Raw genomic sequence first — 12,807 nt, 5'->3', positions numbered from 1 at the left:
GGTGCACCTATCTAGCAACAAAATTCACCCCTTGTCCGCATTTGGAATCGTTCCTTGCTTTCCCATAGTTCCCCTCGAGCAGTTGAGTATTACGTTATGTTATGTAATTTTCTTGCTTACCAAACAACACCTGAAGCTCGTAACATATAACACCCACAAACTCTCTAACAAATCTAGCGCAGAGTCAAGTCATGCACAAACATCGAACCTTAGGAGGGAGAAGGAGAAGGGGGAAGAAGGGAGAAGTACTTGGAGCGACGGCGATGAGTGACGGGCTCGGGGTTCTCAGCACGGTGGTGACGGCGACGACGGGCTTGGGGTTCTCGACGACGGCGATGACGGTGACGGGCGACGGGCTCAGGGGTGACAGAGATGGGCTCGCGAGGCGATGGCAACGGCGATGTGCTTAGAGGCGGTGACGGCGGTGGGCTCGGGGTTCTCGATGATGAGCTCGGGGTTCCTGACGATGGCGGTGACGACGACAACATCGATGGGCGCCGGGCTCGGGGGCGATGACGGCGATGGAGATTGGCTCGCAAGGCGACGACGACTGGCTCGGAGGCGACGGGCTCGGGGGCTCTGGGAGTTAGGGCACGGGGGCTCGGGACTTAGAAAAAATGAAATGGGAAGCAACCTATATATAGTTATACGGTCATAGGTGACAGGTCAACACTATCACCTGTCACCTATTCTATTGACCTGTCACTTATTATACCTCATAGGTGATGGGTGATATTTTCACCCGTCACTTATGACCTATACTCAGTGACTCGTGAAGAAAGTCATAGGTGACGGGTGAAGAGTATCACCCGTCACCTATAAGGTATAATAAGTGATGGATGAATAGTACCACCCGTCACCTATCATTTTGACAGAATTTTGAGATTTAAATTCATAACTTATTGTGTGCAATTTAATGTTACAAATTTGACATTAATATTGCAAATTTAATATATACAAATTTAAATATGATATTAGTATTACAAATTTGACATTAATATTACAAATTCAAATATGATCTTAATATTACAAATTTGACATTAATATTATAAATTCAAATAACTTGAAACTTAAAATTCAAATTTGACATTAATATTACAAAATTTACATTAAAATTATAAATTTGACACACAAATTCAAATTCATCTTTTTCGTGCTTTCTTTACTTGGATCCCTTCATTATTGTCGGAGCACAGTTAAGGAGTTTTCTCGGTGGACGAAAGGTGTGCCACGATTGCAGTAGCAAAAGGGAGGATTTCATCGAATTGATTGAACTCCTCCTCATCAACAAAGTTTGCAACTCCGACGATGAGTCTTTTCCCAGCGAGAACCACATGTCGTTTATTCTTTGTTGTGTCGGTCACATAAAAGACTTGGCGAACATCTTTAGCGAGTACGAAGGGTTCAGACTTGTATCCGATATGTTTGAGATCAACACTAGTAAATCCATACTTATCATTAGTGATGCACTTTGCCCCATGTATCCAATGGCATCGAAACAGGACTACCTTGAATCCCAAATAGTTCAACTCCCAGATCTCCTCTATTTGACTGTAGTATGTGCCCCTCTGCATGTCGTTGTCATGAGCATCTATATGGACATCACTGTTTTGGTATGCCTTTGGATCATGAGTAATTGCCATCTTTCCCAGAACCCCCACACCTGCAAGCCTCCCCTCATGGCGAGACTTAGACACGCCAATTGGGTTATTTGGGTCAATATAATTAACAGACCACTCCAATGACTCCTCCATCATGTAACCCTGCACGATGCATCCCTCAGGAAAGGCTCGATTCCTTACGTACGACTTGAGAACACACATATATCTCTCATATGAAAATATGTGATGCAGGAATACGGGGCCAAGATAGTGTATCTCCTTCACAAGGTGAGCAGTGAGATGTACCATAATATCGAAAAAGAATGGTGAGAAATACACCTCAAGAAAACGTAGAGTCTCAAAGTGTCTTCTTTCTAGCTCCTCCAGTGAGTCTGGATCAAGTACCTTTTGTTCAATTGCATTGAAGAAAAGCACATGCTCAGGATAGCCTCGTGAATCTTTATTGGGAGGATGTTCCTAAAATCTACCGCAAGCAGTGGCATCATCATCACATGGCAATCATAGGACTTCATCACGACAAAATTCATTTTCAGCTCTTTCACCGAAACAAGTCTTGCGATATTGGACGAGTAACCGGAGGAAACTTTAACACTATGCAAGAACTCACAGAATTCTTTTTTTCCTTCTTGAAGAGAGTGATAGATGCTAGGGGTAGGTGTTTTCCTTTGTCCGTATCATGTGCATGAAACTCCGACCTTATAAAACACATTTCTTCAAGGTCAGCTCATGCATTCTCATGATCCTTTATTTTTTCCTTCATTTGGAGCAATATATCGATCAGACTCTCGCAGATATTCTTCTTTACATGTATATTATCGATAGAGTGGCGAACATCTAACTTTTCCTAATACTCTAGCTCGAATAGTATTGATTTCTTGTTCCGCATTCTTAACTGTTAATCATCCTTGCAGGAATATTTTCGCTTGCCAAGAACAATATTGATATTCTTAACCTAATTATGGACATCTTCCCCGCTGAAATACCTCGGAGGTAACACTTTCTCCCTTGTGTCATTGAATTTCTTGTCCATGTTTCGGTACAAGTGCTTTCTGGGAAGAAAATGTCGATGCTGCATGTACACTATTTCCTTTGAGTTGTTCAACTCAAACTACATGTGTCATCTAAGCAATGTGGGCAAGCTTCATTTTTTCTTTTGCTCTGACTTGACAAGTTATGAAGTCCTGGCAGATTATTGATGGTGACGAACAATATGGCGTGTAAGGTAAAGTACTCTTGCTTATACCGATCCCAAACCTCAATGCCTTCCGACCAGAGTTTCTTAAGATCATCGACTAAAGATCTAAGGTACATATCGATATCGTTGCTATGTTATTTTGATCCTGATACTAAGATCGACAACATAATGTATTTTCGCTTATTGCAAAGTTAGGGTAGAAGGTTGTAGATCGACAATATAACAGACCAGGTGCTATATGAGATACTCATATTATCGAAAAGATTCATACCATCTGCGCTCATAGTAAACCTAATATTTCTCAATTCTTCAGCAAACCAACCAAATGTGGAATTAACAATTTGTCACTGAGTAGAATCCGCCAGGTGTTGTATCATTGTGTCATTCTTACGATCCTTCTTATGTCAATGCACCAATTGTACCTCATTTCTGTTGGCAAACAGACGCTTCAGACAGGCAAATTACAGAAAAATACTACACCACCTTCCTAGGACCACCTTTACTTTTCTTGCCTCTATCCTTATCACCACCGTCATTTTTACGCTTATATCGATGGGTTTTATAAACGGAGCATTGATTCAGCTCTGCATACTCTCTATGAAACAAGATACAATCCTGCATACCAAGTCATAAGTGACGGGTTTAGTAATTACTCGTCACTCATGTTATAGGTGATGGGTAATATTATGACCCGTCACCTATTATTTGTTATTTATGACGGGTAAATATCTGGTCCCGATATAAGACGACATAAGTAACGGATCGTGTAATGATCTATCTTTTTTGTCTGTTTTTCACGTAGTAGCGCAAGCGTTGATGCCGGCGAGGGCCTCGCCCACCTGACGCAGCTGCTCCATGAACCGATACTCTATTCTTGCTCCAATGTTCTTGGGCCTCCCGTGGTTTCGGCATCTCTCTTTGCAAAAGGAGAGGACGCCAACACTCTGGTTGGCTAAGAATGGACACGGACCCTGGGAAGCCTGCTGCGAGCGAGCTTGCGTTGCTCTAGCTCTAGCTCTAGCTCTGGTTCATGCATGGGGGGCTGCACCGCATCCGAGGCTCCGAGCCGTTCATCTCAGAGCGGATCCATGCCCTTCTTGGACTTCATTCCTCCATGCTTATGCTTGTGTTGTGATATCTGGAAATGGCATGGAGCACCTCCTGCATCTTTCGGCAGGGGTGTTGGATAGAAAACGGCAGCAGCTAGCAGAGAACCAACTGCACGCAACATCTCTCAATGGCATTGACGCATCAGCAGCCGGCATGTCAAGGATGTATCGGCGGCTAAAAGCTGATGGCGCATCTGCATCTTCGACTCACTCACTCACACGGGTACGTGACGGAAATGTCGCGTTCGGCGTACGAAAGCCCAAGTACAATTCTAGGCCGCCGAGAGCTCACAGAACAACGGCCCAAATGTGTGGCCTTGTTTCCTTGGCGATCGCTGGCGTCTGTTGCCGCCGCGACGGCGATTGCATCCTGCGTCTCTCGCCACTACGATCACCGCCGGTTCAGGATTCTTTTGAAATAATAATATTTTATTAAAAAATTACAAAAATAATATCTAAAATCCGATATTTGCAGAAATATGTATCTGTCAGAGGAATACCAACTAAAGACGTGTTGGCACTTCACCTGCTACATGGCGGTGAGCCCTGTCCTATAGACGATATTAAAAAATCTATTATTTTTTCATACGATCTTGAATGAAGATGATATTTATATAAAAATTATACTTATCGATAATATATACAACTTTGTAATTGAATATTTTTTTCATTTGAATGTCTTTAAATACCAAAAATAATTATAAATTTCATATCTTAAAAACTAGATATGTAATTTCTAGTCATTTTTTATATCTAAACAGGTTTAAATGGAAAAATATTCAATTATAAAGTTATAGATATCATCGATATGTATAATTTTATATAAAGATCATCTGCATTCAAAATTATATAAAAATATAAATTTTTCTTCATATATCATTTATGAGGTATTTAGACACGCCGACACTCCCTATTATGCCGACAGATCCTTAGGTCCTACTGCCGCTTAGCATGTGGGCACGCGGTGGCACTCCGCGTGCCAGACAGATGTTCAGTCCACTAGATTGGTTTCGTTCCGTGATCCATTAGCGTAGGGCAGACGCGTTGCTGATCAATCGATTAGCGCAAACCAATTATTTTTGCTGATGCAGATTTCTAAGGTTTCTTTCGTTTCTCCTTGCTCTTGCACTTATCTCGATCTGCTACCAAACACTGACTTGCCACGCCACCTTTTGCTGTTCGAGATTCTCGTCTCTAATCACATCGCCATACGAAAATTGGAATATATCTAGCCAGAGTAGGCATTCCCACCATCTGACAGCTGAGGTAGAAACGGTAACAGCAAAGATGGAATATGCCTCTGGCACATTCTGTGGCTCGTAACCATGTTTAGTAAAATATCAGTAGCGTATAAACTACTGTGCCATATGGTATGGTCTTTGCTCGACCCGAATACCAACCAGATGAGTGGACAAGTTCAGTCCGTCGCCTACCTCTGCTACTTTATTTGTTTATGCCAGTAATCACACTTCAATTAGCACACGAATTCTCTGTAACTCATGAGCTTTGTCTGTTTTTAATTCTAATGTCAACTTCAGCATCAGCAAGAAAGTAGTAGGAAAGCTTGTGTTTGGTTAGTCTCCAATCCGAGGTGCAAAGTCTTGCTGGCATGTGGAACTCTGATGTTGTGGCAAAGCAGACTTCACAAAAGCATGCTTAGTAACAGACTACCATCAATAAACTAAGCAAAAAAAAATCATCACCAATGACATTGCAATGGAAAAGAATCCATTTGAACATTTGATCACAAGCTATGTCTCCACCCGTTTCATTCATCTGTGCAGAGCAACTTCCCTACAGAATCTGACCCTTCCTTCCGACGAGGCAGAAACAGTGGCTCCATGATGAAGCAAAAGGCCATTTGCAAATGCAATGCATACATCAAATCAGAAAGGAAAGGAGGCCACACAAGCGCACACAAATAGACACACAAGTGCTCGAGATATCACTTTATATCACCCTTAGCTTTCTATCCTCGGAGAAGATCACCGTGACAGGGATGTCCAGTGTCCACCCCACCAGTTAAATCCGGGCCACCTTTGATGAACACGGAAATAAGATCTTGGGCACTTCACTTTGGCATCATGTCCCCCTCCTTCTGGTCACAAGGGCAATAATTGCGGAGATTAGACTTGTCAAACACCATCATTTTCCAAACAAGGTGCATTAGAGCATGTCCAACATGCTTTATATTCCACTCCCTACCCTATTTTTTACTAAAAGTGGGATAAAATCAAGCCCTAACCGGCTCCCTATCCCGCTTGCCAAATTTAGTGGCTAGCTACTTCCTCCCTTCTCTCGCCACATCTAGCTAGCGAGCGGCGAGCGGGAGAGACTCGCCATCTCCGGTTCGCTATAAAGGAACTAGACGATGATGTGTGAATTCACTATGAACACTACTTGACAGCTCCAATTTTCTTTCTCATCTTTTTTTATTTAAAATAGTGATTTTCTGTTACTCCAAAAATTCTAAAAATTTTTGTACGTGTTTCATAATCCATGTGCAACCCATTTTAATTAGATTCATCCCAAAAATCCGGTGTGCAATGTAAACTAAAATTCTCCAAATAAATCTACTTTTATAACTTCTAACAATTGTTAGGACCTCAAATAAATTCTTAAAAATTATTTTCAGACCTAGGTTATATGGTGATAAAGTGAGTTCCTTTGTAATGATCTATTTATATGCATTTTTATCATTTTATATGATACTCTTCTTCTAATTCAATTTGAATTCAAATAAAATTTAAACATATACAAAATTTAGTGGTTGGAAATATAGCCGTTGCAAATATTTTTTATTTATAGGATACTAATAAAATATATATGAGTATAATTTAGGGAGTGAGATTTAGAGAGTTGATTGGAGCGTATATAGAGAAATACAGAGAGAATTTTTATAGAGACTCTCTATATAAAGAAATATAGAGCGAGATTTAGAGAATTGGTTGAAGGTGCTATTATATATATTAGGATTTCCTATGAAGACGTATCTTATATCCGGAGATGGATGTGCCCGGCTCAGGCTCAGGTCAGCCACGAGATCATCCATGGTGTTCATTCCCAGCTAGTCAAAATCTTGCATGCAAGGCCGAACGAGTGTGTGCACAAAACCAAAAGAGACTGCCAAAATCAGTACTGAACCTTTTCCAGTGGATGAACAATGAGTGTCTTCACGAGCCAAATGTAGAAGCACACTTGGCCATTGGAGCAGGAGGGAAAAAAAGAAGAAACAGGAAGCAAATGCAAATGCAAATGCTAGCTACTCGCCTAGCTGTTGAGATGGAGTGCTCCTGTACGAGACAGGTGATACTGTGATAGCATTAGCATATAGCATAGCATTGCATTATTGGACGGATTGGTAGATTCTCCATCGGCGATTGCCGGTGCTTGCTCCTCCTAATCTGATGCGGGGAAGAAAGCCAAAAGGGAAGGCTATGGCTACCTCTCCGGCCTCATCCATCATCAGGTCAGGTCAGGAACAAGGAATTTGTTCGGTCACCAACAGGGGAAAAGGGGCGGCCATGGACAGCTCGTTAAGCCCGGCCGGCCATTGCTCTGGTCAGGACTCAAAAGAGGGCATCTAATTTTGCAAATCAAGTTTTCATTTTGGAAAGGAAAAGGTTGTTTTATCTGTGCAATCTTTCTAGAGGATTACATAATTTATCAAAAAATACATCTAATTTTGCAAATCAAGTTTTCATTTTGGAAAGAAAAAGGTTGTTTTATCTGTGCAATCTTTTTAGAAGATTACATAATTATCAAAAAGTATGCGCCTCTCTGTTGCTTCCAAAAATGTTACTGTCACCCACCAACCAATCCTCCCAGCCCGCAACCGTTGCGCTTGGGTCGCCGCCTCCTCCTTCTCTGCCCTTCCATGTTAATAGATTGTTTTTTTTAAAACATTGGAATAACCGGTAAACGCACACATATACTCACATCATCACACATATATTTACATAACGTCTACTAAAAATTAGAGATGTGGAGTTTAAAGATTGACGAAGTTACTATAGACGTCTCGCTATTACCTAAACTCTTTCTCCGTACCCAATAAAAATAACAGCAAATTACCTAAATTCATCGAATTAGAGTAATAACAAGTGCATCTTAATGTGATAGTACTATTATTTACTAAATAGATTTAATTAAACATGCTTCCTAAACTTTAAGCGCTTAAAAAATTGCGCGCTCGATTTCAGCTGCCCGTGTGAATGTCGGTGAGTTTAGGGGAAGAGTTAGGGTTCGGGATTCATCGGTGACTCCGAGGGTTATAGAGAGGTTAGGGTGGCGACCAGACTAATAGTGGGCTGTGACATGGTGGTGTAGTGAGGCGACGGTGATGCCATCGGAGCCGTGGGCGATGGGCAAGATTAGTGGTGAAAAGCTTAAAAACATATTGGTTAGCACAACGGTGAGCGGTGATGATGAATCTATCGATGGGACGGCTAAGGAAAAAAAAAGAAGAATAATGCGTTAGAGATGGAAGATAGAAGAAATAATATGTACTATCAGATTGCGATTGAATGACTCCGATTCGTCACTTGAAAAAAGAAAAAGAGAAAAACGGATGTCTGATAAATAACATCGGCCTTAATTAAATGTTGCTAGTACAACAAATTTGTTGGAGGTACACGGTCACGGGCTCACAACAGAATTGAACAAATTTGCTGGCCCACAACCGAATTGAAGAAACGCATCGTCTTTTCTCCGCGGACGGGGGTGGGGCCACCCATTTGCCGCTTTATTTTTTATTATAAGATAACCACACCCCTCCGGCGTCCTCGGTTTTTTCCTGCTCATCAACACCATCCCTCCTCCCTCCAACCTCACGGTCACGGCCTCGCCTCGGCTCCGGATTCGACCTCTTCCGCTCCACCGGCGCAGGTGAGCACCCCTTCTGTGCTGTTTGGTACCGTACTACTTCTCTCCCCGTTGGATTCGGCGCTGGATTGGTATAGAGGGAAGCGCTAAGAGATCTTAACCTTGGTTGGCACCTACTCGTGGTTGGGGAACGGAATAGGGAGGGTGCTCTCTGTTTGCGTGTCTTCTCCAGAAACTTTGACACCGATTCCTTCTCCCACGGAAAAACAGAGCTCTCTGTTGTCCTGTTTTGTTTTGTGGTTTACTATTACAAGATTAAGATCTCAAACTTTTTTTTTAAAAAAAAAACTAGATATCAACCTTTTTAGGGGGCGCAATAGCTGATGGTCTGGTGGGGGGTGTTGGTTGCGGACGGATCTGTGCCCCAGTTATTTTCCGTTCGCGGGAAAGGTTTCATGTGCTATGATTTTTCTGCTCTTGTTTGTTTTGTGTTTAGTGTCCATGCCGTGCGTGTGAAAATTCATTTTCTGAATCAATTGTTCTGTTCTTCTACTTCCTTGGTTATTTGCTTTCAACGCGCCGTCGATCCTTTGTGCTGATAAGTTTAATTTAGAAGCAGAGTTTGAGTCGAAGTTGCTTTTCTGAGCTCCCCTTTTTTATGCATCATAGTTGTCAACTTGTTTTTGCCTCCCCTCACATTTTTTTCTCTTCTGGAAAATACACTCGCCATACAGATATTTCTCGCCATAACAAACGACAGATGAGAGGAAAAAATATTTACACGCACGGGAAAAGATGCGTCCTTGCATAGCTAAAATGCCTGTTTACTTAATTACTTGTACTGCACCAATGAAATTGTCTGCAAATGGCAGGTGAGAAAGTGGCTTTGTAAAACAACTGCAATGCAAGTTGTATAGTGCGATCTGCATAGTGTCTGCTACATGCATTAGACTCTAGTTGTGAATCTATTGCATCTGGACTTATTTCGTATGGTCATAGTTATCCATCATTTTACCACCCTTTTCTTTTGTATGTTTAGTAGTCACCTTTGTTATGTTTTTGAACATCACATAAGCAAAATGGAGTAGAAGGATACAGAGTTAGGGTAAAAAACTGTTGTAATTTGTATTTATGTACTATCAATCACCTCACGTTGATAAAAGATGGCCTTGTAATCCAGAAAGAGTTGTTTTTTTTAAAAAAAAATGTGAAAATTAAGCCTGCAATTTGTTGAATTGTTAGTTTTAATTGAAATGTTATTTGAGTATGAAGTACACAGGTCGTGTAAACTTTGTTCAGTGCTCTAGCTTGAAACTCTTACCTAAAACATGGAACCTCTCTCTCTCTAAATTATAGTGGCTCAAGTATTCACTGTTTGTCCACTGCCATGTGATTTATTTAGCACTGGTATCACATCCGATTCTAGTTTTTTCTTAGCTTGTTCTAATCTACTATTGCTTTTTAATCAGCAGGTCTGTTGGCCCTTCTAGAAACTGAAGCTGAACGTCATAATTCTCCTTTCATACTTGAAAGTGGCGAGAAATGGATCGTGATGATGTAGCCGGATTTGTTAGTGGAGGTTGCAAAAAATTCTGCTGATACTTCTAACCCAGTAGATGACAATAGAGTTTCGATTTCCGGAAGTCAGGCACTACTAGATGTTTCTTGATTGACAGTTGACAGTTGACACTACTAGATGTTTCTTGATTGGAATGGACAGGGTCTCCCGAAACCTTGGGTCTGGTGATGATATTGACGCCTTGAACAATCTTTTTCACTGGAACTCAGTTAAGCAAGCAGTTGAATACAAAGATACTGCCTTTGGCACATTGGTGTATTCCAACTTTTCTAGGGCCAATCCAAGAGCACTGAAAAGGAAGTGGGTTGACATGGCTGGAGTTGAAGGTCCTGGAAATCCACTGCTCACCCTTGGTTTGGGCCGTTCAACAAGTTCCTCTGAAAATAGCAAAGTTAGTTCACCCACAGCTTGCACAATGTCTCCATCTTCAGCAAAAGAGACTGATGAGGAGTCATCAATGGATCTTGGCCTGAATTTTGACCTTCGCCTTGGCCATGATATGGTACATCATCACAAGAAATTTGTTGGTGCTGAGCATGTACCATCAGCAAGCGCACCAAAATTGGATCTTCAGTTGAGTTTATCCACTGGTTCGCCTGAATCAGCTGTGACCAATGCAAGTACTGCATCATTAAATGTTCATGATGGCTTAGAGACAGTTGTGCCTAATTCGGTGACACATATTGTAGGAAAAAGATCAGAACCCTCTAGTTGGTTTTTCGGGCATTCTATGGTGTCATCATCGTATGCTTCTGAAGCAACCTACAGCATTTCTTTGCCAATGACCCCCCAAAAAGTTGATGATGCTTTGCCTTCTCCGGATGTTACATCAGCCATTACGGCGAGTGTGAAAAGCCCAGCTGCCTGTACTTCCGGGGTAGCTAACCCCCATAAACGCAACACCAATACTAAATGCTGTCAGTTCCCAGGATGTGAAAAAGGAGCAAGAGGAGCCTCTGGGCATTGTATAGCCCATGGTGGTGGTAGGCGATGCAAGAAACCTGGTTGCCAGAAGGGAGCTGAGGGAAGGACAATCTATTGCAAAGCTCATGGTGGAGGTAGGAGATGCCAATTTCTTGGTTGTACAAAGAGTGCTGAAGGTCGAACTGACCACTGCATAGCCCATGGTGGTGGTCGCCGCTGTAGTCAGGAAGGCTGTTTGCGTGCTGCACGTGGAAAGTCTGGCTTGTGCATCAAGCATGGAGGCGGCAAGAGGTGCCAGAGGGAGAACTGCAAAAAAAGTGCAGAAGGACATTCTGGCCTTTGCATCTCGCATGGCGGTGGAAGGCGCTGTCAGTTCCTAGATTGTACAAAAGGTGCCCAGGGAAGCACAAAGTTCTGCAAGGCACACGGTGGAGGAAAGCGCTGCACATTCTGGGGTTGCTCCAAAGGAGCTGAAGGTAGCACTTCTCTCTGCAAGGGTCACGGTGGAGGTAAGCGCTGCTCCTATCAGGGTGGTGGTGTATGCCCAAAGAGTGTCCATGGTGGGACTCAGTATTGTGTTGCTCACGGTGGTGGGAAGAGATGCTCAGTTTCAGGCTGTACCAAGAGTGCTAGAGGGAGGACGGAGTACTGTGTACGCCATGGTGGTGGTAAGAGGTGCAAGTTTGAGGGTTGTGCGAAAAGTGCGCAGGGGAGCACTGATTTCTGCAAGGCACATGGAGGAGGCAAACGCTGCTCATGGGGCCAGGAGGGCTCAAGCTTTGGTGTTGGTGGGCCGCCATGTGATAAGTTTGCTCGCAGCAAGATTGGTCTTTGTGCTGGTCACAATGCTTTAATTGAGGACCATTGTGTCCATGGTGGTGGATCATTGGGTCCTGCAATCGAACAGTTTACTACTGATGCCAAACCTGATGAGATGAAAGTCACTGCAACGAAGGGCAATGTGGATATGACAAGTGGTGACAATGAAGCTTTCCTGGGATGGAGCGATCCTGGCCTGAACAATTCTGTTCATCCTTGTGTTCCGGTGCAGTCTAGCACAACTCCGTCTGCGGAGGGCAGGGTCCACGGCCGTGGGCTCTTAGCTTTACTCTCCGCAAGAACTCATGTTAGTGGTGGTAGCTCTGAGAATGGTGCCTCAACTTCTTCTGCCATGCGCACTTGGATGTGAGGGAGGCAATTTTTCATTTGGTGGCGAGGTGAGGGAAATGATTTCACCAAAACTGATCTCGCGATGCTTGAATTTGCATAAATTCCGGTCCCATGTACCGTAAATAAGGGGTAGCCGACTTGTGTTGTGAACTTTCTTCAGTGATTGTAATTAGTGCTGTCCTGGTGTCTTTGTCTAGGGCGTCGTACCGTGTTGTCACAATTGTTTCCCGTCCCCATTCTGTATTGTCCAGGACTGCTATTGGCAGGAATTTGCTTTTCTTTGGGAAGTGTTTTGTCATAATACCTGTCATAAACTTTGCAAGTTTGGTTGGAAAGGAGAAAATTCAGTTAGTCAGCAACCTGCCTTCTTATTTTGTTTGTTTG

At 42.7% G+C, this 12,807-nt stretch overlaps 1 protein-coding gene across 2 annotated transcripts; it reads left to right on the top strand.

Moving 5' to 3' along the window:
• Positions 1-8,656: 8,656 nt before the first annotated feature.
• On the top strand, positions 8,657-12,782 carry LOC133929502 (uncharacterized). Of its 2 annotated transcripts, none has more exons than XM_062376276.1 (2): positions 8,657-8,813; positions 10,223-12,782. In XM_062376276.1, exon 2 carries the CDS (start codon positions 10,463-10,465, stop codon positions 12,440-12,442), a length of 1,980 nt encoding a protein of 659 aa, XP_062232260.1. In that variant the 5' UTR covers positions 8,657-8,813; positions 10,223-10,462; the 3' UTR covers positions 12,443-12,782. The 2 variants fall into 2 exon arrangements, with proteins under 2 accessions (XP_062232260.1, XP_062232261.1); XM_062376277.1 differs by having other exon boundaries at positions 8,658-8,813; positions 10,220-12,782.
• The last annotated feature ends 25 nt before the right edge of the window (positions 12,783-12,807 follow it).

Source organism: Phragmites australis, chromosome 9 (genome assembly GCF_958298935.1).
Source record: "Phragmites australis chromosome 9, lpPhrAust1.1, whole genome shotgun sequence".
NCBI lineage: Eukaryota > Viridiplantae > Streptophyta > Magnoliopsida > Poales > Poaceae > Phragmites > Phragmites australis.
The sequence above is the reverse complement of the archived record's forward strand: the minus strand, read 5'-3'. Positions and strand labels throughout refer to the sequence as shown.